Genomic DNA, 27781 nt, shown 5'->3' with positions numbered 1-27781 from the left:
GCCGGCGAGGGGCCAGGACGGTCGGGCGCGTGCGGCGCCGTCGTTGCCGACCCGGCGGTCGGTCAGGGGGGACTCGTCGGGATCCCGCTCCTTCACCCGCACCGAGGGGCGCAGCCGCGCTTCCCCGCAGCGGCTCCCGGCGCCCCGGGAACTACTATCATGGACAGGACCGCCGTGGCCAAGATGGGAGCGGTGGCGAGCGCCAGCGTGTGCGCGCTGGTGGGCGGGGTGGTGCTGGCGCAGTACATCTTCACCATGAAGAAGAAGACGGGTAAGAAGACCAAGATCATCGAGATGGTACGTGGTAAGAGGCCGAGAGCCTCTCGGCCCCCGCACGCACGCCCTTCTCCTGTCCTTCCTCTCCTGCGGCTGGCGGCTCCCCACGGCCGCTCCCGCGGAGCCAGGCGGGTATCCCGAGGGGATAACTGGAGGGGCAGAGGGGGGACCTTGAGCTCAGTTTGGGATTTCTGTAAGGACAGGCGCTGGAGGCTGTCCTTCCAGCTCAGCTGTTCCTTCCAGCTCAGCGTGACCTACTAGCACGGAAAAGGTGCGTGTGGAAAGGGTCTGTGCCGTCCTGCCCTGCCCTGTCCGGCCCGTATATACTTGTAGGATACATACGTACCCGTGGGTCTTGGTGGTAATTTACAAGCCTGCTCGCAATTAGTTTAAAAGAAAACTGGACACGCACACAACACGTGTTCAACCATCTGTTGAAACTGGGAAGCACAGTCTGTTCACGGCTACTATAAAAGGAAGATGGAGCTCGCTCTCTCTAGCTGCCCTTGTTAGACTTGTTGTTTAGGAAATTATTAAATATCTGCTTGTTAATAATTGGGTCGTAGAAGATCTTAGTTTGGACAACGGGATGATTACGTGGAAGTCCTTCAAATTTTGTGATTTGGACACCGCCGTACCGAAGAACTGAACTGAAATCGTCAAGGCACTTGATGTTAGCTATTGGGTGTTTTGTGATCTCCCCTACAGAATTTTACTGAAAGCTCTGATGAATTTTTATAATTACACGTGGAAACAGATTTTAGAAAGAGCTAGGATTCTGTATGTAAATTGTGAGCTGCCTAAGTGCTCGCTTGGCCGCACATTGCCATGCTTGCCAGTGGAATTCATGCAGGGCAGTTTGTGATAACGTGGGTCCAAAGAAGAATTCTACTTGGAGTTTTTGATAATTGTAGAGGCATCACTTACTGTTGAAAAAAATACTGTTTCTAGTCATCAATCATGTCATCTGACAATTTGGAGGGGAATGACTTGGTTTTTAGTTTCTCCAAGCACAGTTCCAACGGCTTGTGGGAGAGCAGAAAGTTTGGATTGCCACTTTAGCAAACATCCTTAATTCTAAAGATGCAGGTCTTCTTTCTTAAGTACTATTTTTAGTGGACACATGTATTCAGGCTGTGCAATTTCTTTGAAATAAGTGAAATAGTTATGTAAACTTCATACCAAGGAGTTGGGTTTGTCAAGTATGGGCAAAAATGTGTACATGCGTTTTATTTGAATATGCTGCATTCTGAAGAACTTTCTTTTATCCACCAATGCAGATTTGATTCAATGTTTGTCTTTTACAAGACGCTGTATCAGTTTTATTTTACGACAAGGGGGACCTTTCTTGAGCTGTGGAGGAGAAAATGCTGTTTCCAGTCTGTAACTTAGTGTGATTTACGATGGTGGTAAGAAACAATACTGCCTTATTGAAATGTATTTTCTTCCAATAGCAGGCTGGTCTTCTGTGTCAGATTAAAATTATGGGCTCATTCTTGTATTTTCAGCAGATTTTTTGGTTCAAATTTTCTTTGGGAGGCATTTACACTGTAGTTTTATATCCACATTAGACTCAGAATTACCTTGATGTATAACTTTTATTAAAAGCAGGGAGCAGGCCTATTACATCTTAGTTATGTGAATGGAATATTATTTCCTTATAATTAACTACAGCAATTTTTTTTCTTAGTCAAAATAAAGTTAGATGAATATAAAACCCAAGTATAAGTAAAAAACAAATACAGCTTTAAGTGCTAAAAAGACAGGAACTTTTACAAATCAAAGAGAACATCTATAAGAGAAGTTAATATCAAGGATTATGATGCCAAGAAGAAATGTTGTGAAGAAAAGTGGAAAGGATTCTCAAGCATTGTGGGAAAGAGTAACCCTCTTTCCTTGCTGAATAATGAAATCAAGTGATTCTTAAATATCTAGCTCACATTTCAGTAGATTAATTCCTTAAGCACACCAATTAGCCTGAGAGACAAATTTAAGCTTAATGGAGACATCTTAAAATTGCTTCATCTTATTTGATAAAAAAGGCTTAAACTTATAATTAAAATGTGTCTTCACCCACAGTGTGTAGTTTGCAAACAGGGAGTTTCCCTTAGGCACTCATGAATATAGACAGGAGTTACTTCAGCTCCACTTCTGAAGTAACAGAGGCATTAATAGTAATGGTCACATGAAGTTTCACTCTGTGTGGTAAGAAACAACCATCTCTCCAAGCCTTGTTGCATAGCCACGTTGCCAATTTTGTGAAACTGTACAAGTGTTTACACAGTCAGGTGAAAGCAAAAGTTAGCTACAAGGTTGCTTACTGTAATTTAAAGAGATTGTTAACAATTAATTAGATTTTCAGAGTAACTTTCTAGAAAATGTTTCCAGGCTATTTTAGAAAGAGATGAAACCTTACAGCAGTATTCAGTCTTTTGGATTTTTCAAGCCACAGACAAGTTTGCAATTAAGTTGTGTATTCCTATAAAGCAAATAGTTGTATTGCCAATAGACTTCAATTTTTGATTGAATACTTTTTGCTGAGCTTTTGATCAGCTCGGCAGAAAACCGGTGTTCACAAACTAGAGTGAAAAACATTGCCTAAATATTTCAGAAATGTTCACATGTAAGCAGTAGCCCAAATTAATTAAGATGTGCACTTAACATAAGAAAAAACTTCTTCAAGGAGTAACAGTATATTTTGTTGTCTGTTTCATAAATAAATTTGTTAAAATCTTGGGGTTTTTTTCAGCAGCTTGTTCCTCACTCTTTGGTTTTGGAGCTTCTAATTATTTTTTTTTTCTGTTAGAATAAGAAACGCAATAGAGCTTGTTGAAAACAGAATAGGAGAGTACCTTAAACTGAGACTTCCTCTCTCAGGTTTGTTTCCTAGAAAACTGGACAAATGTGTAGTTACATTTGTCCATTTCTCCAATCTGCCCCTGAAGTGAGAGGTGTAATTACATGAAAAAGAGACTTTGGATCAAAGTTCAGCAACAACAAATTAAACTCAGCTTTAAAGCAGAGTCTCAGTTTACAGGAAACATTTCACCCACTCAACTGTCTCTGGACAGTGCACTTTTTATTGTGTTAAAGGGAAGAAATACGTGGATATTTGCAGTAGTAATGTTTACCTGGAGGGAAATAAGGAAATTAATAAGAAGCAAGGTAACTGCTATCTATCTACTTGCTTAAGAAATAAAGGAACATATTCTGTGAGTATAACTGTTAGAGGCATTGGGAGGTGTATTTTTTAATTATTATTATTTTCTTTTACCTGGCAGTCTCTGGTGAGACTGTTCTTGTTTCATAGGGCATAAGAGCATTTGTGCCAGAGATGAAGATACAACTGGCAGCAGTCACACACCACTTCTTTATTCTTGTCTTGTTGCTGGTAACTAGTTGTTATAGTAACTGTGACGTTACTCTGGCAGGTTGACCTCCCAGCAGAGTAAAAAGCAGAGGAGTGTGTAATGTGTAGCGTACATATTCAGGAGTCTAAGTGGTTGGTATTTGCAACTCCTTCATGTGCTTATGCCTATACTGAAGAGCTGAAGAAGGGTTTGAGTCTGAGTAAACTGGAATCACTAAAAGGGGAATGGAAGGAAGATGGACTCCCTCTAATGAAGCCTTTGCAGGACACTGTCACTATCTGGATGTGCTCAAGAGCCATGCAGTGATATGATCCATTTGGGAATAATATTGTTCAAAAAGAATGGTGCTGTGATATATATGAAGTAGTGAAAGAACTCCTGAGACCTAATACCATTCTACCTATCAACATGTGACTGAGAGCCCTTACATTACTAGAGTATTAGAATAATTTTTAGATTATTGTTAACATTTTAAAACCAACTTAAAGTTGACATGAGTACTGGAGATGCTATATAACCATTCCTATAAACCTTGGGTTTTGTTTAGACTGTATTCCTCAATAGAAAAATCAACTGGCAGTGGTAGACACCAATTACTAAAACAAGGTTGTTTTGCCCACACGCTGTTTGCAGAGATAATCATAATATATATTATCTAGATAATACATGATACCAGGCTGCCTAATGTCAGCCTCTGTGCATCATATTAGTCACCTAACATGTGGCTTGTAAAGCAAGTTTTCACAGGGCAGGAAAAACTCTAAGGACATTGCATGTTGATACAACTTGGGTACTAGTAACAGGTTTCATTCTCACTGTAATATAATTCAGTTGGAAATTTAGGAAATTCGTATCCCAGGAGAATGAAAATTGACTGAATTCAATTGTTTTCTCCTCTCATTGTCAAAATTATGTACATATTAATATTTTACTTCATTTAGTATAGTAAACTGATCCTACAATGCAGCCATCTGTTTCAGAAGTAGGTTTTAATTTTCTGAAATTGCTCCTGCCTATGTTGGGTTTTTTTAAATTCAGTAGGTCTTGAAACCTACATTCTTACAAGGGATGGGTATGGGAAGATTAATTAAATCTATAATTCTGCATTAGTTTCTTTAGAAATCATTAATGCAAATTATAACAGTTATCAAAAACATAGTGATGATCTGTACATGAAAACTGAGTTCCAAGTAGTCGGTGTAGACATGTCAGGATACAATATAGATTGTAGGTTTAGACTCAGAAGAGCTTTTTTTGCTGCTTTCTTTTATCTTTTGTATAAAGTCTTTCTCCAAGACAGAAAAGCAATCTTTCAATTACTCATTCTCCTCTGAAATACATTTACCTTTTAATAAATGCTTGCTATGTGTTAAGTCATATTTTTTCTCCTGTTTGTGATAACTCGTTTTTACCAGTTGAACTATGGCATCTGTTCTATTAAACTCTTTTACAGCTTAAATACTGTAAGTCTTAAACATGTTTACATTTAACTGTCAAACAATATAAGCAGTAATAAGGGATTTTTTAGTTTTTAGCCCGAATACGCATATCATCACAAATCTGTTCATATTATGAATTAAAGTTACGTAGCATTCCAGTCATACTTTCAGTCTTGAGTTAACAAGAACTACCAGCTTTTATAGAAACTATCTGAACTGATTAATATAAGAGACCTAGGGTATGGATCCATGCATTTATAAGGAGGCGAATACTAGCGGTGAATTCAATAGTAGTGTACCTGTAAATTTAAAAACATCGCAATTTGTGTAAGTCTGGATTGGAAACTTGCAAAATGCCTGAACTTTTCAACTCCTTTCTTTAAAAGAAACCAAACAAACAAACAAAAAACCACAAAAAAAGCCCCACCACAGCTGCCTTTTACCTTGTATTTTCACTGGCATGAATTACATCATACAGGCAAAATACATATTCATTTCTGTGTTGGCTAGTTCAAGCCATCAGCCACCACTCTTCCCTCCATGTGTGCATACACAAATGTATTTTTTGCAAGTGAAATACAGTGTACACTTCACCTCCTGCAAAGGGTTATTACTGGAGAGAGGAAAAATACTAGAAGAGAAGCAGACTTAGCTTTTGTTGGCGTATTTTGGTGCGTTTGTCAGAGAGTAATTAATTTATTTTCACGGCGGCAGGTCGGGCTGGTCGAGCTGCAGCAGACGGCTCGGAGCAGCAGGTGGCGCTGGCAGGAGCCGTGTGTGAGGCGGTGGCCGCTGCTGTGGAAGGAGCCTGGCCCTGCAGGGAGTCCTGGCCCTCAGCGCGGCCTTTTCCCGGCCACTGCCTCGCCCGCTCAGGCGCGTTCAGCCGGACTGCTCTCGCAGCACCGGGAGGAACCTGTCCCTGCAGGGAATCCTGGCCCTCAGTGGGGCCTTTTCCCGGCCACTGCCCGCTGCGCTCAGACCCGTTCAGCCGGACTGCTCCCGCTGCACCGGGCCCACAGCAGCGGCCACCTCTCTGCTGCCGGCTGGTGCTCAGCGCCGAAATCAGGCTAAGCACAGCTGAGAGGCAGGAACACCTCACAGCTATTCTTCCTGGCTTCCTTTCCTAACCACAGCACAGGAATAGAAGGCCAGATAAAACTGGGCAAGAGAGTCGTTTATATTGTCATGGAGGGTGTGTGAAACAAAAGCGAGGGTGTGAAGTCTAACTGGCCTCCTTGCAGTCACTGTGCAGCAGTCGATCTGCAGCAACTGCTTCTTCCTGGGGCACAGTCTTCATACAGCTCTTATCCTGACCAGTTGCTGGATGTCAGTCTCTTTCTCCCATCCAAAAGTCATCAATCACCAAGGGTCAGCTGCTGTAAAACATCAGAGAACTTATGACTTCAGTAAGCAACATTTTAGTTCAGTGGCTATCATGCAGCAGCTTGACAGGCAATGTGCCATTAGATTGGAATCTGGGGCTGTTTGTTAGTCAACTTTTTAATAGGTTATTTATGGGGAGCTTCTGATGGTTCAAGAAAAAAAAAAAATCAGTGTCCATTAAAAGTCCACAGAATTTTTTAAATTTGCCTAATCAAGAATGCTTTGTATAAATGCCAAAAAAAAAAAAGAAGGCATTTTTCAGCACACAGGTCACAAAAGACAGCATGTTTAAATACTAAAAGTAACTATAATATTTTTATTCACTAATAGCTCAAAATAATAGAGAATTGCACTGACTTACCTCAGAAGATAATTACAAAAATAATTTTAAACAACATTTCTCTAAATTATAGCAATAATACCTATTGCTGGAAGGAAATGTGGCTCCTACTTTCATATATCTCAATATTTTAAAAAATAATTATTTATTTTATTTATTTTATTTTATTTTGAAAGGGCTGGGGTAAAGCCCAGACTTGGATAATTAAGTGTCTGAATACAGACTTTCAGACTTCCTGAGCTGAGTTTGCCACCAAAAAAATTCCTGTTCAAATGTGCTTGTTCTTACTTGTTTCCCACTCATTAACTGTCATTTCCTTCCTGCACTCCTTTATAAAGATTTGTTTGTCTGCTCTGCAAATTGGATCACTGAAATAATCCTAGTTTAATTGTGGTTTAGGTTTTTTTTTACCTAAGAGTTAAAATGACAGAATCAATACCATTGAAATGTTCCATTAATCTTGCTCCCTTAAAGCTTTCCCTCTTTGTCAGAAACTTACTAATTATCAGACCAAAAATGTGATTTTTTCACTCTGCAGCTATTATGGCAACACTTACTATTATCAGCTGCATGTGCCTTTGCAGTGAGTATCACTGATGGGTAAGCCTCAGTTTGGTCTGCACATTGCCATGGAAAAATGATACATGAAACTGAAGGGTAGGAATTAGCACAGAGCAGTAGCACTCTCGGTACTTTGGCAATAGCAGGGTGCAAAGAACAGTAGTGGCAGTATTGGTTTTGAACACTTCCAGAAGGCAAGTGCACAGAGATACAAGAAATATGGCATCCAGCATCTTTGAATGGATCCAGCAGTGAGAAACACCCATAAAACAAGGAGATGTGGAGTCAAAACAATCCTTCATGCCTCAAGTCATTATGCTTCTGCCTGTTAGCTTTAAAAGGAGTGTTTGGTAGTTGTATTTCATCTTTTGATTTAATGGAATTTTTTTTCAAGAACTTTAAAAAAGAGTTCGTAATCAAAGAGAACATAACAGTTAAAAACTTCATTAGTCTCAATGTGTAATTTAATTGGAATATTACATTAGCACTTAATTCTTCCATGCAGTGTCTGGTAATGGATTGTAGATTAAACTTTGTCCTGCTGACTTTGCTTTCAAACTGAGTCCCACAACTCCACTATTCAAGGGTCAGAGTTTATTTGATCTAGATACAAGATTCTTAGGCTTAGTGAAAAAAAATCTAAGCTGATTTTTTTTTTTCCTAGAAGCAGATAAGAGAAAAAGAGTATCAGCAGCAACTGCTTCAGTCCAAGCCTTGGCCTTAATGCAAATTCCATTCTAGTTAGTGTTACATGGGAAGCTTCTAGGGAAACAAGCATTTGTTTAAGTTCTCTCAATGCATGTCCATGTAGATATATACAGGATATTTAATTATAAAAGGTATACATGTGAATGTACAGTTTGGGGGGAAAATAGTATGTCTCATCAAAATGACCTTATTATGTAAGGTGAGCTTTTGCATACCTGATAGCCAATTAAGAATCAATGATTTGTAAATGTACCACAGTATATTTACATACTGCCAGTAATTAGAATTCTATGCTGTTTGCCTAGGTATTTTGAAAAGGATTACTTGTACCAGCAGCCTCACCTGTAAGCGTTCTTTAAGAAAGCATTAGATTCATTCTGTGTAATGTAGGGAAATGGATCTTTGGGACGGGCAGACTCCAACATACTCCATAGCAGTATTAAAGGAAAATGAGAGTACCACTCAAATAAAAAAAAAATTCTTTTTTTTCAAAAATTATTATCTGTGTTCTCAGAAGAAGAACTGGCAAGAAAAAGGAAGGATGGAGTTAAAACTAGGGCCTTTTCCAGTTCTAGTTTATTCCATGTAAGGTAGAGAAACCAGAACTGGTTTTGGTATTTAAGCTCCAAGTTCATAATGGATTTATAAAGATTTTATCCAGAAAGCTCTGGTAAGAATAGTCAAATGTATGTATGAAGGCCAAGAAAAAATCCTCCATATTCTTCTACCAAGCAATGAAAGGGTGTTACAACCTTGAATTCTTCTGTCAATCCTGGTGCTTTAGAAGCTATTTTTAAAAATTAAGTGTAATGTGATATATTGTATTGATCTGAACTTGCTTACATTTAGAATATTTTTATATTCTTTTTTTTCACAAGGGCAGGAGAGAAGCAATGATGATTAAAAAACCCATCAGTTTAAATTTGGCTACGTAGTTGTGGTATTTCCAAGATTATCATTAGAAATGTCTGAAGATCTCTTCATCATTTCCAGATACTTACTGATAACTAAATAGTACATACCTTTTCTTTTAGCCTGCCAGTTATAGAGGTTAAATCTCTCCACAATGAGGGAATGGCAGCTAAGCACAAAGATTAGGTGATTCCCCTAATATACAATCAGAGAAAAAAATGCCTATCCTGAACTGCATTCATTCACCCCAGAACTGTTCTATACCTCCTGAATTCTCTCAGACTAAACCAAACTCGTAATTGACAGGATCACAGGAAATACTGGAAATGTGGACCCTAGTTATTATTAGTTCTTCATTTTCTTGTAAGATCCAAAATGTCTGTTGATCTATCACCAACAGAAATCTCTTCTTTTAGAATGATTTTGTAATCACAAGAAGAAGCTGTGTAAGGGACAATGATGCTGCAATATCTTTTATTCTATCATCAGAGAAATGTATTAAACAGAAGAAAAAAAGCTTAAGGATTTGTTTTAGTGTGTGTGTTGACATTAAGCTTTCAGTACAGCCATAAATGATCAACTATTAGATGATCACCAGTTTTCCCATGAACTGTAAAGAAACCTGGATCTCTGATCAGATCAAGAAAATCTCTATTAAAAGATATAGAGATTTTAATATCACAAGTATGCCTTGTGATACCATTCAGGTTAAGAGCCTCACCTTCTTAGCATGTCCCATCTCTGGATTTGTCACAATTTGTTGAATTCAGTTTTTAATATGTTCCTAGCACTTTTTCATAACATGTGCTGTTCAAGCTCTTTCTTTTTAGAAGCGCTTACACTCCTCACAAGTGATCTCTATGACAGACACACACTTTCATATACAAATCATAGTTCTTTGCATCATACCAACTGTAAATATGGCTGCCATGGGTTTTTACACCAAACCCGTACTGCAAAGATAAGTGGTATCCAAAATTCCTGCAAGCAACCTTCTAAACCTTTCTGTACCCCAGCTTCATCAAACTGACCATTGATCTTACTTTCCTTGTAATTGTCACAGATATAAAAAGTAATTCCTGGAGCCATTATGCTGCTCATTAACTCAATTCACTAGGGCATGAATAATAATCATGTTTGAGTACAGTAGGGTTGTATTGGTTCCTTTCTTCTGCTTGGTCCTGGTACCAAAGTTCAGGTACCTTTCCCTGTCTCATGAGGTTATATCAAGTAGGTTGTTTTGGAAAATATGTACTAAGTAAACTTAGTACAAAGGCAAAATTAGGCAACAAATACAGTTCTTTAATATTTAAAATTGATCCCTACAATAAAGCAAGGTATTGCTCAAGTAAAGTCGAGCAACATAGTAAATATATAGGGATATATTCAAAAATTGCTCAGTTGTGGTAGAGTCACTAAACAGGAATAAAAGCTAGTAAACTCTTGAAAAGACACTAGCTAATGTTTACAACAAAGATCACTTTACACAGGATTCAGTCACCTCTAAATTTTGTAGGAAATCTAAAAAGCTATGACTTCTTTCTTGATCTTTAAAAGTTCATGTCAGTTTAGTTGAAGTATTCCATTTATTAGTTAAAGAAAAAGCTCAGCTTACTTGCTTAGGCAATATACCTGTGCTAATTCTTTCCATAAATGGATGCAACCTAGGTCACAGGTGTGGAAGGACTGGTAGAACTAGCTTTTCTTTGCTTTAGACTAAAACTTGCAGTGCTTCATATTCAAGAGCATCCTCTACAAACCAAGTTCACCTAACACATGAGCATATAAAGTTGAACCTTTTCCCAGTCTTATATAAATTATAAATCATCTAGTGTTTTCAGTGTTGTTCTTTTTTTCCTCACTCTCTTTTTCTGCATAAAATATTCTGTAGTTAAGATATGGCCCTCAGCCAAAGAGAAAATGTTAAAATAGAATCTATCTGTTGAAATAACTACACCTCTTTAGCTTGTGGTTCTTAAAATATATTGAAATGACCTTCCATATTTCAAGAGTAGAAATGTCATGCTGGAGTTTAGTTCTCTCTCTGTGAAAAAATCAGTGTTCATTTTAACTCCTCTTTTACCAGACATTAAACACTGTAAACAAAATGCTCAACAGGCTCAAATCAGCAGTAATAGAATGTGGTTAGTAGGAGCTGTGGTAATTAAAGTGTTGTACACAAAGATTTCTTGAAGTTGCAAAGACAGTCTTGTTTTGTAGCTGAGAAGTTTCATGTATGGCATTTTCATTAGAGTGAAAGTACACTGTTGATAAAGATAGTGTAGATGTTTTTCTAAGAATTAGGTGTTGGCTGTATTAATGTTTACAGAAATTTTGCTCATGCCATTTTCTAGGGCTTTCACTGAGACTGTAATAGTTCATTTAGAATGCTTTCCAATTAGTCTGGTATACAAAAACAGTCTGTAAGAGTTGGACTTAATTTCTGTAACTCCTTTTTTTTTTAATTTTGAAAAAAATTAATAAAATAAATTTTTAAAAAAACATCTTGTTTTTGTTTCCCCAGCTTTCTGAAAAGGAAACTAGCTTTCTTTAGCTTCTTGACAGCTCAAAGGCAGGTTCTTTGCAAACTGACTGTATCAAGTGATGTCTTACCTGAACTACATGAATCATCTAGCAATAGTATTTTACGTCATTGTTTGTAACGTTTTTTTTTAACATTGGAAATCTAGCAGGGACATAAAATCCTTTTTTTTTGTGCAAATAATTCATATTTATTCAAGACACTGCGCTATACATATGTTTCCCAAATATGATTATAAAAATATTAATGAAAAGCATGCTGCCTATATAAAATACTATGAAGGGTAAAATTCTCTGAATGTTGCCTGTTACAACAGTGTACAAATGCTGTAACAAGTAGTTTAGTGCTAGCTATGAATCCTGGCAATACCAATGCCAGGTAAGTTCAATTTACTGTATACAGTCATAGCAGGGGTTATGTTATATTTTGAACATATCTTTCAAACTCTTTCACTGCTTCAGGTTACAGCAGACTTTAACATGTACATTTCAGGGGATCTTGGTCAATTCTAAGAGGAAAAGTCTTGAGTAAAGTTGCATGTTTTGTATTAGCTCAAGTATTCAGTTGTTTTGTTGGCTCAAAACAGAGAGCACCTCTGAAAACAAAATGAAAGTGCACATGTAGGTCAGATACACTGAGCAATCCTGATAGACTACATAGTAGCCTACAGTTGGAATGCAGACACAAAACATATGGATCTACTCTATCATTCAGAAAGTCTGTTGTTTTGTTTGTTTGTTTAGTGTAGAAAGCACACGGATATTTTCATAACTAATGAATTTCTAGAGCCCTGCTATTGTTGGGGGTTTTTTTATAGCGTTACGGGTTTTGTACATGCTACACTTGTAACCTGCCCTTGCTTCAGCTCTGACAATTACACTGGTCACATTAGTGGCCATGTATGAATTGGCCTGATGTTGGTGGTTAGTCCTGGCATCCTGAAACAGGGATCATAAACCTGAGGTTGAACATGAGTTATGGGGTAGTAATAGAGAAGCTTGCACTGCTGCTATAGCAATAGTCAGCTTTGCATGATACTAGCATTTACTCAACTTCAAAATGTAAAATACAATTAGACAATAGGTCTTTCATCCCCTCACTCTAGAAAACATTTCTTTTTAATCCATCTTCTGTCACCTAGTTATGGTCTTTGATCAGGCAGCATGCCTAATGACAAACTTCTAAAACTATGTGGAGTTGCCTTGGCTCTCAAAAATCCTGACAAACAAGGCTCCTTGATTTCCTGTTTCAGTATCACACAGATAATTACAGCCAAAACAAAGATTCATTAATTCATTTGCTCCTTCTACATGAATAAATGTGTGCTACCTAGTAAACCTTAATGAAACCATGTCAACAAAGCTCTAAGAAATTTGTGGCACTGTGCAATGGGAAATCCTAAAATACTTGGAAAGATTTTGTAAAAGGGCTAAAAAATAACAAAGTAGTAAACTTCTGCTTTGAACAACAACTGCCTTCCTCTATTAGAGCAGCCCAAATTTGCCTGCTGCATCCATGAAAGCTGTTCATTCAGTGAAGGTCAAAGGTTTTGTTGTTGGTGAACCAGCTGATGGATCTGTAAGCCCGTCGGGCTGTACTGCTGAGCATAACAAACTGCTGTGCAGTGCTGACGTGCGTCACAGGACCCTGGGGTTTTGCACGGGGATTAGTCAGGCTGTATTTGGAAACGCCCTCAACTGCACCCTGTGCTGCTATATTAGTGTGTCTCAAGCAAGAGGAATTTTCTTTTGCTTCTGCAGCTGCTCCTGCAAAACCCTCTGGTAAGTGTGCACAGCTTCTGTCAGCAGTGTTGACTGTCTTCTTGCCTGTGTTTTTAAGCCAAGGTTATGAGCTGAGGGCTTATTTACAGTTGTTAATTGTGACTGAAAAAACCTAAAAATCTGTATTTTTAAATTAAAAATTTGATAGCACAGAATGAGCAACAGCATCAAAGGAATAAATATACTTAGTGGTTTTCATTGAATAGCTTAAATGTTCCTCTACTTCTAACTATGTGTCAGACTGTTCTGAAGTCTTGGTGTTTTCACAGTGATGTCGCTATGTACCATGCATGTTGGCTTTTATTTAATACAGCAGGAATAGAAAGACCACGTAATATAGCAGACCAATTCTTAAAAGGATTTGGTTGGTTTTTGTTGGCAGCCTGCATGCAAGCCCTGCATCTCTGGACTCTGCTTGCCACCTATGCTGTTGCAGTAGGACAAAATCAAGGACAGAAGAATCAGGAGTGCCCTAAGCTCAACGCACAGGTACTCTCCTTTAAACACACAAGAGGAAATGCTGTTGTCATGTTTTCTGTGAAAGCGCTCTCTCCAGATTTTTATAAGGGGTTTTTTTTTTCCAAATTCAGTGTCAGAATCCAGCATATTAAGTATAAAAATATGTAAATAAACACAGTAAACCAGGAAAAATTGTTTTTAGTGTGCATCCTATTCCATGTCTTAAAATAGCTTAAGTAATGAACCCATTTTCAGTTATTTCATACAACCTGTGCTGGGTATTTACAGCATGTGATCAAGGAACTGTGAAGATACTTAGTGTTCTGTTGTTTCATTCTCATAATAATTACTTTTTAACTAAGTAGTCCTAAGGCTATTTCTTGGCAGAACTACTAAAATAGTAATTTGGTAATCACTAGTTACTAAGGATTTCTTACCATATTTGAGCTTGCATCATCTGAATATAACATGTATTATGGTTTTGGGAATTATAAATTAGTGAGTCTCTGTCCTAAGCTCAGATTATGCTAGAAGAGTGCACAATAACTAGTGAAGTTCTCCTGACTACCTGCACATAATGGAGTGATTGATGTGATTACACTCATGTCCAGTACCTTTTGATGTTCCTGTCTAAAATATAAGCCTGCTAACAGCTGGAGCAGCTAAGAGGGACCTCTGTTGCACTCATGGGCCAGAATTCAAATTGTCTGAATTATAGGCAGTCTTGCTTTATACATGAGCATAAGCATATGGAGGAAAAGATTCTCACAGTGTCATTCTGTAGATTTTGTTATAGCTCCCCAGTTTCTTGCAACTCAAATGTTGCAAGCAGCAGAAATTACATAGAGAAGCTTGCATGCTTTCAGAAGTTTTTTAAGCTTTGTTTTGTAGAGCAAGTCATGTTCTATAATAATAGAAAGAAAAAAAAAAAGGATTGGAAAATAACATGTAAATTAAGGAATGTACACTATTTCTTTATATTTTTACCAAACCTTTTCTTTCTTCCACCAAGAACACTAAAACCAGTTTTCTGTAGCTTCTGGGTATCAAATTTCACAGCTATCACTGCTGCCATACCCTGCCTTTTTTGGTAAATGTCCATAAGTGAATATATGTGATAGCTAGTCTAAGACCTTGAAACTGGGCATCTGCAGTTCCCAAAATAAATGTCATTTAGTCTTGGTTTATACTCTTCTACCTGGAAGCTGTCACCATAGATTAGAATAAAATTTACAAATAATTTTCCCCTAGCCAATTTATCACTTTGATTTCTGTTTGCCTCACTCAGAAATAACATGGATAGCTCTCTCTCCCTGCCAGCCCACCCTTGTGTGTTCTCTCTATCAAGAGATAACAGGTTTGAAACCTAGTCTAGTCTAAGGCAGGTTTACCAACAAAGTAGGAAAATAGAAATTGTGTTATACTTGAAATTCACATTCTGTCAATAGCATTACAGCTAGATCTTTATTTCGATCTTATTTGTTACCCTGTCCTTTTCATGACATTATGGTAATCTGAAATTTTGTGGAATATTTTTAATACATTTTCAAGTGTGAGAACAGTTCTTACTGTGATTCAGAATTACTGACATCTAACAAAGTACTCCATCAATCATTGAGATTTATACAGAAGTTCTCTTAAAATTTTTTCCACTTATAATCCAGGGTGTTTTCTTAGCAACGATTTGGTTTTTGGGAGGCTTCCATACTAGATGAGTCTTTATAAAATAAGAAAACTTGGTATTTGCCAAGTAGTGTAGGCTTACAGGGTATCAGTATAAAAATACTCTGCACCATTTTTTTATGTCCTTCGTCAGAGCATTACTTAGCAGACTTATGATGACAACCTCCTACAATTGGAGTTAGTACTAGTAATATTTTAGGCTCTGTGTCTAGAGTTGGTTGTGAAATGAGCCATATCTCTATGTAGTTAAGATAGCAAGTAATTGATCAACTCATCCTTCCCTACTTAAAATTACTGACAGTGAACACAAAAGGTCACTCAGTTGTCCTTTATATGGAGTTTTTTATTAGATTTTTTTTCATTTTTGTGTTAATCATCAGGACTTGTTTTACTGGGTAGGGGGAGGAAAACAACTGCTGTACTTCCAACACTCAGTAGATTGAAAAATTCAGTATAATCCTAGCTCCAGAACATGACATTACTCCTTGTGGACACAATCAGTTTTTAATTTCCTGGGATCCCTAATTGGAAATATCTATGATGGCAGCTGTAAATTCACTTAGATCACTAAAATGAATGACAGGTCTTATCACCAGCTCCTGTTTTATGATCAAACTGACACAGCATGCACTTAGATACACGCTGCCTCACATACTAAGAAGACAACTTATGTACTAAGCAGCACCTGGATACATAAAAGCAGTTCTTTTGCACTTCTGTTATCCGGTTGTATATAAGAAACTTCATTTCAAAACTAGAATTCAATATGGCAAATACTTCTCTTTACTTAACCCAGCTACACAGATGCATGTCTCATGTACTAAATAGATCTGTAATTTTCAGAACTATCCTTGTGGTAAATGACCCATTCTGTGGTTTGTAGGACTGGGGGATTTCCAAACCTGCGTGAATCCATTACTGTTCATTCCTCAAGGTATGACCATAATATTCTTAGCTACAAAATAATTTCCTACATCCTTATTCCAGTTACCTGCTATCACAAACAAGCAGATAATTGTTTTCTTTTTCATAAATCCAACTAAGCTCAACCTTTAAAATAATCTTTTTCAGTTTTGTTCTTCCTTCTCTCAGAGGCTCCTAAAAATGTCAGAGACTAGAAACTAAAGTGTATTTGTGGCCAGTGCTATAGCAATAGTCAGCTTTGCGTGACACTAGCATTTACACAACTTCAAAATGTAAAATGTACACCAACCTCAAATTACCTTTGGGAGTTGCCATACATATGTTTTAAGACACACCAGGCCCTGAGCTATTCATTAGCATATAGATGCTCTTGGTAGGAAAGCAAAACTCTTCTCACACTTTTATAATATGACAGAATAAATAGGGGCACTTAAGTGATTTAACATGATGTACTTTCAGATGTCACAATGAATTTTGAATTCCTTTTCCTGTGCTTATGTAGTTTTAGCTCTGTATGTAGAAGCTCCTGGTTCTGAAAAGCTTTCTTGACTTAGTTAAGTGCTGTGGATATTTTTGGTTGGCTGCTTCTCTATCTGTGCTCATCCCAGTCAACTGGTGCATCAGAATTTTGGGAGGTTTATGTGTGCACACTGAATTGACTGCTAGAATTTTCTTAAACAGTAAATAGAAACACTAATTTTATCAAATTGACTGAACTTTTCACCATTTACTCTTTCATCTGTCTTATCAGCTCTTTCTAACTAGAATCTGCTTTTTTCTTTCAACTGGGAAGAATGGCAAATATGCAAAAACAAAACAACAGCTAAACTGGGCAGAAGTGTAGAACATTGGAGGAGACAGTTTGCCAGAAAACTGGTGGCTGCAGTTTCAGTTTCATTTACCCAGTCCTTAGACAGTTTCATTTACTTCTACTATAATAATGATAAAGAATAAATAAAAGAATTGCTGCTTAATGTTCAGTTGCAAATATTAATACCAGGAACTAGTGATAGGAAAAGTGGCTATTTTGTCTAACCCTATTTGTCTGAGGCTTTATCAGATGTCACACCTGTAATGTAGACTTGTTTTTTCCTCTAAGAGTTCCTGTGAGAATGAAAATGTCTGGGTTATACTTGCTGCAGAAGACTTTCTCTCACCCCTAAATTAAAATACTCTTCAACCAATTTGTGTGCAAAAATGAAGAGTGTGTTAGAAATAAATTAATCCTATAAACTGATCCTGAGTATGAGTTTACAACATCAAAGCAGGAAGTTTTCATCATACTTGAAATCTTAAGCAAGTTCTTGTTTGACGTGATTTACTAAAGTGTTTACCAAGATTTTTCCTCAGGTTGTTTCAGAAACTTATGAAAGGGCTCAGTCTGAAACGAAACAGTACCAAACAATCCAATTTTCCTCATCCAGTCCCTTCCTCTGTTCTCTCAATCTACCCCAACATCTGTTTAAGTTAATTATAATAGGAAATCTGTTGCTTAGTATCTAAGTAAACCAAATAATGCTTTACCACTTCTTTGAAAACCATGCATTTAGATTTCAGTGTTTGATTTTTGCATTCCAAATCTAAAAATACATATATAATTTGCTGATAGTTAAAGGAATTAGATTAGTCAATTTACAGTACAAAAATTACCAAGTCAAAGTGCTTTGTGCTTCATTATAAAGAATATTGTATATGCAGAAAAAAATGGAAAGCTTACTTTTGTTTACCAGCACCATATAACATACAAAAGAAATAGCATAAAGCACCTTTAAGGAGTTACAGATTATTAATATTTTGTTTTGTGAAGCTAGATGTGCTGCTAATTGTGAATAAATAAATGCTTTGTAAAGGTATATCTCTAAAGATTAAGGTATATCTCTAAAGATTAGTGAATTCTTTAATGGATATTTTTCAGGAGTTCTATTTCTTATCAACACTCATTAGCTTACTCAATGACTCCCAGCCTGGGAAGTAGCTGAGCTGGAAGTCAATCCTGATGTACTTTTTGTGGCTTTGCTGTGCTAAAAGAAGTAGTAGCAAGGCACTGCAACAACACAAGGAACTCAGGGATATTGCCTTAGGAGATACCACTTTTATAGAAAATGTCTTTGCCAAAGGATCAGAAAAGAAAACCTTAATTCTTCCAATCAAAGTGAAATTAATAGAGTTTGTTTCTTTATGAGATTTATAAAGCAAAGAAGTAGTGAATACCCTGTTCAGGACAGAATTTTTGACAAGATACTGTGGTATAGGTGAAACTTTTTTGAATGGGCAGAAAAACTTGGAAATTTATCAGAGACTCATGATTAGGGTTCTAGAAGGATTTCTGTTTTCGGTTTTCAGCAGTGTCTTTGAGGATATCAGCCAGAAAGTAGCAGTAAGCACAGTGGGGATTTAGAATTATTTGTTTTACCAAAAGGTTGGAGCACTGACGTGGAAGAAAAGATACAATCCAGAATGATTCAATATAAAATTAACATTTTGCACAAATACCCATTTCTTTCTAGGAGTCATTTTGGAGAATATTTGGTTATTTCCAACTGAATTTGAGTCATTCTCACCATATTACCACTAAGACAGGGCATGTTTTTTAATATACATGCAAAGATGCTACCTGAAGACAAGGGCCAAAGTGGCCCTTCAGCCAAGGCCTTATCAGAGCAGAGCAGAAAGGTTTTACCCACAGTCATGGATGCTGTGTTGGAAAAACAACGTGGTTCAACTGGGTGGGCCAAGACAACATCAAGAATGATCAGAGATTTAGAAAATTGTGTTCTGCAAAAGAAGATTGAAGAACACTGGGGTTTTACTTTCAGGCAGAAGGGAAAAATTTATCCGATGAGCATCTGAGAAAAAGAACACTTTTCTCCAAGTTGAATGACTTAAAATTACAATAAGGAAGATTAGACATTAGGCAAACTTTTCTAAACATACAGGTAGTTGAGGAATGTGAGGAATATGTGAGTAGGGGCTTTGAACAAAGAGTTAGATGAGCCTCTACTCATCTGATAAGGATGTAGCTGCAATGTTTTGCTCCCACCTGAGAACAGAGTGGACTAGAGCTGATATTTCAAGGTATGTTCGGATCCTTCTTGTGTCTGGCACACAAGTGTCTTTTCCCTTACAAAAACATATGTTTGCATACCTTAAAATGGCACCTGTTTCTTATGTGATAACTAAATTGCAATTTGACTGCAAGTTGGCTGTTACTAATGAAGAAAAGACTTGCTAGCACAAAGAGCTGGAAGAAACAGTTCTGCATGACTTACTGACAATTGGTGATACGAGAACTCTGGGTCCAGAAACTTCCTGAAATAGAATCACCCCCCCACACACCTTTTTTTTTTAATTAGCTCATTGCAGCACTGATTTCATGCTAGCTATAAGAAAAGGAAGGTTGAAGGATCAGAATGTTAAAAATGTAATTCCTAACACTTTATCATCTCTGAAGTTTTATAAACAGAAAATAAAGTTTACTACTCATAAATGCCCGTTTAGACAGATTGCAGATTCTTTTCTTTAGAATGGGTCCATACATGATTATAAAGGAAATAAATACCTGCTACACTGGGAAATTCCTGTAAATAAATCGTTCTTCTACCGTTCTGCAAGTTTAAAGATAAACTCTTAGAGTAAACAAAGGCTTGGGGAATTGTTTGGGAAAGAATGGGGGTTTGTGGGTTTTAGGGGTTTTTCTTGTTTTATACCAAATTCCTCATTAATCAAAACATTCAAGAAATATACATCATCCAAAAGGAATGCACAGAGTGATACCGTGTTATTTCAAAAGTGTGCAGTGAAATAGGTAATGGTAGCAATTGATGGACTGGCTAGGGAGGAGGGATTGCTGCACAGCCTTGTTGTATTGAAGTACCCAGTTGACACTAATTCAGCATTCTCAAGGAAACAATAGATGTCTTCTTTATCTCTGATATTTTACAGGCACATTAATTGCAAAGAGAGTTAGTTTTAAGATTTACCATCTCCTAGTGACATATCTGAATCACAAGATGATCCCATATGTCCTGTTCCTACATATCTCCCTTTTTTCCTACAACTATAATGACCTTTTCTGAGTCATTATAAGTCAGCTTATTGAATAAAGTGATATTAGGCAAGGAAATGAAAACAGATGTTGTAAGCAAACAGAACAGTATGCAGTCATTGATTAATAGATCCAGAGTATTTTCTGCTTCTTCTTACTCTTGTCTTTCTGTCCTGATCATGTCTTGATGTCACATGAAACTGTTTGTAGATGCAGAGCTTCCAGCCTGATGGACAACAGCTGTTGCCTTGGAGGTTTTCCTCTGCAAGTGTATTTATGTCTTTGTTCTTACTCTTCATAGATGCCAGAATTTCAGAAGAAGACTGTCCATATTAAGGATCCAGCAAGAGTAGAGGAGATTATTTGTGGCCTCATCAAAGGTGGAGCTGCCAAACTTCAGGTACAGGTGCAAAGAGTTTGGAATAAAAGCGGCTGTGAGATTGTTACTCTATGCCAAAAAATTTAAGCATAACTGTATATATGTAATAGAATTCAACCTTCAAGAAATCTCCAAAACTTAGACATGTTAACTCTTTTAATAGTCCTTGTTGATTCAACTGTAATTCAGCCAGACACTAGTTAAGTAAATGACATACGCATAGAAGCTTAGTAATTTCAGAAACTATTCTCAGCAAAGAAATGAGAAAAACAGTTTTGTTAGAAAAACCATTACTCTTCTGGGATATGCTAGCTTCCATGACAATGGCTCAATAGAATAGGGAGGCTTCTATGACACACATGCTACTCAGCTGCAGCTATTGTTGATCGTTCAGAATTTCTAGCCATTCTTTATTTTGTTCCTCCATGTTGTAAGACAGTTTTGCTTTTTCTTTCCTTAAATAGATTATTACAGATTTTGATATGACATTAAGTAGATTTTCCTACAATGGAAAAAGATGTCCAACTTGTCATAGTGAGTACTTTTTTTTTTTAAATACAGAATGATTTGTTTGCTCCTTTTAGTTTTTCCTGTATTTAATTTTCTATTCAATTTATTTCCAAATGAGATTTTATATTGACTTGTTACCTAATCTGTACATTCTACTCACAAAGTATTCTAGTGACTGTGGTTTCTATGTGTATATATATGTATATATAAATCAAGTTCTGCGTGAATTATATCAGATAAGTTGCCATTCACAATTAAAACATTAAGTTTTGAACTCTCAGATGTTAGTGGCTAAATATGGCATGGTTGACTTTTGTTTTTCAAAAACCCATCATAGTCCTGATACCTGCAAGAACCAGATTGTAAACTCCTTAGAATTCTTGGCAATTTTATCCTTATGCTGTAGTCTTTTCGAACAAACAAGGAGAAGTGGGAAGTCTAAAACATATAGGATGCCTCAGGATGATTTTGAAAACAGTTAAATCTCAAGAAACAAAAGCTTGTAACTGACCTTGTAAATCAGAGATTAAGGGAAGGGCACCTTTACACTTCTGAAGAAAAATTTTTGCTGGTTGCCGGTAAGAAAGGTTCTGAGGAAACATATTGGTATGTCACCAGACATTGTCGTCTGTGTCATTTACAGTGTTGTAGAGCAAAGTAAAAGAAATGTATCATCTTGTTTAACTGTCTTTTTTTTCACCCCTTTCCCAGACATCATTGATAACTCTAAGATCATCACAGATGAATGTCGGAAAAAGGTAAACAAAAAACCTACAAGCATTTGGTTTGTTGTACAGACATTTGTCATTATTCCCTGACAAGAGTGTTCTTTTGATTGCTTAGACCAAACTCCAATGTATTTTATGAAATACATTAAACATCTGATGGGTTTTTTTCCCCCTTCAGTTATTTCAGCTGAAAGAAACTTACTATGCCATTGAAATTGATCCAGCTCTCACCATTGAAGAGAAATACCCATATATGGTAGAATGGTAAGAGACACCTCCTATTTTCAGATTGTACTAATATTAGATTTAGTAAGTCTCTAAAAGCAAATTAATGGCAGTATTTAGCTTTTAGCTATCACATTAACAGAATTAATCTCTTAAAGTTTTGTACAACTGGTTTTGTTTTGCTCTTAACCTGAATAAGCAAGAATTAACCATACTGGATGCTTTTTTCATCATGAAATTTAATGAAAGGTGATCTTTAGTAAGTGTTGCGGTGTGATGTAAGCAACATTCAACCCATTTTCTGTTTATGTTCTAGGTACCATAAATCTCATGCACTACTCATTGAACAAGGCTTACAGAAGGACAAGTTTGCAGAAATTGTAAGGGAATCTGATGTTATGCTGAAGTAAGTTCTTTTTAATTTGAATTATATCAGTCTGTTTCAGAGCATTTTCTGTAGATTCTTCCTGAGTGTTGGGGGGGGAGGAAAAAAAAAAGAAAAGGGAAATTAAAAAACCCACACATTTTCCTGAGAAAACCTTAACCTTGGACCACATTGAGCTCTCCATGCTCCCACTTAATTGGTGTGTTGTATCTATCTAAATGCAGACAGTAATCTCAGTATATAAAGCAGAGATCTGAAACTTTTTTTAGTCCCTTCTCTACAAGCTTAATTTCTGTAGACTTTCATCCTCCTTAAATGGCACTGGTGATCCCTTTTTTTTAAGAGCAATGTGACGTGTAACTTAATTCCTTTGAGAAACACTTGAGGAACATGTTTCATATGTTGTATTCAATATTGTTCTTCTATGGCCGAAGGCAAGTTTAAAAGACAGCAAAATCCTTGTCCAAAATGTGCTGTGATTTCCATCTCTTTGACAGCCCTGTAAAACTAAATTTTGGAATACTGAAACAGGATGTTATAATTTAAATTGTGAAAGTATTTGTTTATAACACTGACTGAATCTTCATTTTTTGTACAAAAGACAAGGACCCAGTGTCTGCCTGTTTGAAAGCTTAAGTCCATGTTGATTGAATCTTCATCCACAAGCTAAAATTCTTTCCAGAACTTTCACAATACTTTTTTTTAAAATGTAAAATTCTACCAATCTATGTCTGTATGGAGAAAGCATATAGAGATAATATTATCTTGCCCCTGGAATGCTATACATAGGGTACTGCATACTAAAAATCTTTCAGTAAACAAAACAATAAATGTTTAGAAGATTTAAAGACAAATTTTTTTATAGTAATGACCCTAAAGAAAGTCACATATTTAAGCAAGGAAGATTGAAAAGAGATGTACAGCCTGATAGTAGCTAGAGTGAGCTCTGATTGCTTGTTCTGGAGTACTTAGGGAGGGGAAAGTGTTTTTAAATCTTTAAAACATGATTAGATATGTTGGGGGCAGAAATTATACAGACCAATACTAAACAGCTTGATGCAAAAGTCACTTGCAAACATGCCTTGTGTTAGGTTGATGGTTCTTGCTGAGCTGAAAAGGTGAAGTAAAAGAAATGCAGTAAAGTGCTCAGGAAATATCAATTATTTTCCAAAGATGATGTGATTGTCTCCTAAAAACTGGAACTTTTCTTGGCTTTCTTTATTTGAGATTTGATTTGTATTTTCATTCTGTGTTGCAGAGAAGGGTATGAGAACTTCTTTGATAAGCTCAGTGAACATAATATTCCTGTGTTCATATTTTCTGCTGGGATTGGTGACATTCTTGAGGAAGTAATCCACCAGGCTGGGGTCTACCATTCTAATGTCAAAGTGGTTTCCAATTTCATGGATTTTGATGAAAATGTACGTATGAAATAACACATTCTTCTCAAACATGTTTGATAAATACCACACTATTTGTAGCATTTAGTATCTATTTATACACACTACAAGATAGATATATATAGATATATATATATAGAGATAGATCTATACACTCCTCCAAGCAGAGAGAATCATTGTCTGCCTGCTCCTAACTGTGCTGTCACAGCCATGACATTACTCTAAACTAATTTATCTTATTCATCATGGCAGATTATGTAGTTCAGTCTTGGCTCAACAGTAACATCCCCTCTTTCATTCTCGATGCTGTCCTGCCTGAATGGTACCAGACATAACTTCAGTGTTACTTTTTTCAATAGGGAATATTAAAAGGATTTAAAGGAGAATTGATTCATGTTTACAACAAACATGATGGTGCCTTGAAGAACACAGAGTACTTCAAACAGCTAAAAGACAACAGCAATATCATACTGCTGGGTGATTCTCAAGGAGACTTGAGTATGGCAGATGGAGTAGCAAATGTTGAGCACATTCTTAAGATTGGCTATCTCAATGATAAAGTAAGTAGCTTTACATAACCTTGTAAGCTTTGAATGAAACACTGGGAGTTAGAAACAGGTTTGTTATAATGTGGTTCAGATATCAAACCAAGTGTTTAACCTATTTGGGTTGACATTTCAAACATTTTTTCATGGATTTTTTTCTAACCCTAGTAAGCTCAGAGCCACAAGTATATATTGCCTTGGTTTTTGTAAAGAGCTACTTCTAAATAGGTGTTTCCCAGAGAAGTAAAATTCAGAGGCGATAAAAATTAATTCTGTTAAATTCCTGTGGCTTCTCCTCCTTTCAGTACTAAATTGATAATTGAGAAAAATTATAATCTCACAAATAACAAATCCAGGCAGTCCCTCCTCTTTTCTTTTTACTTTTTGGGGTTTTTAAGTGACACTCAACTGATTATTTGCCAAGTTATAATGAATATCCATTTGGATTGACGGGAGAGAAAACTTCATTTTTATATTTCTCCCTGCCCTTCCAGGAGTAGTTCTTCTTTCAGTATCTCTATGTGTGAGATCCTGGAATAAACATGATTAATATATCCTGGAATGCACTTTAGGTCAGGCCACTCCTACTCTGTCCTCCTGTGGAATTCACTTGTAGGGGTAATACATTATTTACATGGCTTATTCTGAGAATCTGGGAAAGATTGGGCAATATTTTAATGACAAAAACTCTTTCAATAATTAATTCTATAACTAAGGGGGTCTTTCTCTTTATCCCTTCTTGCAATTAGGTAGATGAGCTTTTGGAAAAATACATGGACTCTTATGATATTGTCTTGGTGAAAGATGAATCCCTGGAAGTTGCCAACTCCATTCTACAGAAAATCCTGTAAATTGCAGTCTCAAGTCACTCCATTTCTTCCAGGAGGCAACTGGACAGAAGAGCACACATGTGCTATCTTAGATGTGTTTATTATTCATTTACGGAACTGTTTGATTTAATTTAAAACTTTTATCTTCATTTTGGTATTATGGAATATATATTGTATCAATTATCAACTACAAGCTCCTTTTACTGCTCTTACACTGTTCTTTATTGTCTCACACTCCTGTTATAACAAGATCTAAATTGGATTTATAGATGTGATAAACTGCTGCTGATGGGATACTGTGGTTCACTGTGCTTTTTAATCAGGCATTTCAGAGCAGCATTTAGAAAACGTGGCTATTTTGTAAAATTGAAGGTGTAAATGCTCTGTAAGGAGACTGTGCATTTGTTGCCTTTTCAAAGACATTTCGGTCTCAGCTGTACTTTGAAGGATCTTACTCATATGCTACATAATTTCACACAAAAGTTTTTCATACATATATTTTTCATCAGTAAAAATGCTTTTATTCACCCAATTCAGGCAAAGTGTTTCTTCTTCATATTTTTTGCATCATCGCACAACATTCTCTATTCTTACTGTTTCTTTATCCTCTGTGAAATGGGAAGAATGTTTTAAGTTAGCGTGTCTGAGATAAATTTTCTCATCTTTGTAACAACGGATGGTTTCACAAGCTGATAGTCCACAGCCTGCCTGCAATGAGCAGGGGCATCCTGAACTAGACCAGGCTGCTCAGAGCCCTATTCAACCTGACCTTGGATGTTTCCAGGGATGGGGCATCTACCACCTCTCTGGGCAACCTGTGCCAGTTTCACCACCCTCACCACAAAAAAAAATCTTCTGAAAGTTTTTCCTCTGTACTGAGCACATTACAGCACCTCTCAGCATTGTGTACAGAGTACAGCTAAATACAGCCACAATTTCAGAAGCTTGCTCAGATAAGTTGCAGGATGAGTTAAAGATGATGTTGTGACCCTGCTCCTGTGAGGTCTGGGCTGTACTAAATCTATTCATTAATAAAAGAGAGCAAATCATGCAACTCCTGTAATCTACTGTGGAATATAATCATTGTTCCCCTTTGCTTTCTTTTATACAGAACAGAAACTGTGCCATCTTCCGTTCCCTGAGGAATTGTAATGAAAATGTGGGAGAGTTTAGATCTGCATTCTCTTCCACCAGAATTACAACACATCTCAAGAAATGGCCTCTTTCCTTACAGCCTCTGGTCTGTTACTAAAATTCTGACTTGGTATTACCAGACACATTTTTTTCCAAATCAGCAGCTTTACATCTGTTACTACCGCTGCCAGAACTTTTCCAAGAAGGGAAGAGAGAGGATAGTTTCCATACCCCACCTCTGCATCCTCTGCAGTAAAATGAAATTAATCATCCCTGTATTTTGAATGCAGGGCAGAGGCTCAGTGCAAAATCAGAGGTAGTGTGAGCATCCTTTCACAAATCTCACAGCACAATGGTGTGCCATCAGGGAACTGCTGAGCACAGGGACCTTTTAGAAATTCCATCCTGCACCTCAACAGGCAGTTTTTTAAGGGATGATGTCCTCCTTGTACAAAACCTACAGTCATGCAATTCCCTAGGCCTGACACAGGGGCAGCCAGGAGGCCAGAGGTGGGACCCTTGAGAAGAAAACCAGTAGAACTATCAAGATGAGGACCTTGAGGATAGTGCCTTGGCTGCCTTCCATTCCAGAGGCATGACTCAGGCAGCAGCAGCAAACTGGAAGAGCTGAAGGCACCCTGGCAGTGCCAGGGACAGGAGGAGATGGGAGCAACAGCTGCTAAGAGCCTGTCAGCCCAAGCCAAAAGATGGGGAGATCTTGATGGCAGCAGTGACAGCTGCTGAGGCAGCAGTCACAGGGACTGGATGTGAAGTTTGGCCCAGTCCCTGTGGCCTCTCTCCCTGTCTGCTCCATTTTCCTGGGGCAGGAAGAAGGGCAGGATGGTCATGGCAAAACAGAGAGGGAGCAGCCTCCCTACAGCCTCCCTTGTGCCTGCACCACAGCTTCAGCACCATGGGCAGGACGAGCAGGGCCATGCTCCATGGGACTCCTCATGGGCATCAGCATGAGCTGCCCGCCCACCCAGTGACCTGGTCTGCACCACCAGGCACTGCAAGGATTTGGGGAATGCTGCAGCATTTCCAGGGAGTTCTGCAGACACAACTTCTTCAACAGCTCGCATTTGGGGTTTTAGGCACCTGCAGAACTTACACTGGCTGGGCTAATGTTAGGGTTTTGAGAGGAGGGGAGTAAGGTAAGTGAATCTTGGGGTTAGAGATTTTTTAAACAGGCAATCATGCTGGCTGTTTTGTCATAGTTGC

The 27781-nt window shown here is 37.4% G+C and overlaps 1 protein-coding gene across 6 annotated transcripts; it reads left to right on the top strand.

The window, feature by feature from the left end:
• Positions 1–23: 23 nt before the first annotated feature.
• Positions 24–26489, top strand: NT5C3A (5'-nucleotidase, cytosolic IIIA). 6 transcript variants are annotated; one of them, XM_036404908.2, is made up of 10 exons: positions 24–271; positions 13696–13802; positions 20726–20824; positions 21268–21337; positions 22025–22071; positions 22220–22305; positions 22583–22672; positions 23910–24072; positions 24411–24611; positions 25346–26489. In XM_036404908.2, the coding sequence occupies exons 1-10, from the start codon at positions 160–162 to the stop codon at positions 25445–25447; spliced, it is 1077 nt and encodes a 358-aa protein (XP_036260801.1). In that variant the 5' UTR covers positions 24–159; the 3' UTR covers positions 25448–26489. The 6 variants fall into 6 exon arrangements, with proteins under 6 accessions (XP_036260801.1, XP_036260809.1, XP_036260843.1 ...); XM_036404924.2 differs by having other exon boundaries at positions 186–297; XM_036404931.2 differs by lacking the exon at positions 24–271 and adding an exon at positions 13228–13313.
• The last annotated feature ends 1292 nt before the right edge of the window (positions 26490–27781 follow it).

Source organism: Molothrus ater, chromosome 1 (genome assembly GCF_012460135.2).
Source record: "Molothrus ater isolate BHLD 08-10-18 breed brown headed cowbird chromosome 1, BPBGC_Mater_1.1, whole genome shotgun sequence".
NCBI classification, from domain to species: domain Eukaryota; kingdom Metazoa; phylum Chordata; class Aves; order Passeriformes; family Icteridae; genus Molothrus; species Molothrus ater.
This window is presented reverse-complemented; position numbering and strand designations above follow the sequence as displayed.

What these genes read in the sequence shown, in the direction of transcription:
- NT5C3A (XM_036404908.2), top strand. Translation starts at nt 160, where the DNA reads ATGGACAGGACCGCCGTGGCCAAGATGGGAGCGGTGGCGAGCGCCAGC. An exon ending in GTGGAGCTGCCAAACTTCAG is followed by an intron (nt 20,825 to 21,267) that starts GTACAGGTGCAA and finishes TTCCTTAAATAG; the next exon opens with ATTATTACAGATTTTGATAT. An exon ending in TACCCATATATGGTAGAATG is followed by an intron (nt 22,306 to 22,582) that starts GTAAGAGACACC and finishes TTTATGTTCTAG; the next exon opens with GTACCATAAATCTCATGCAC.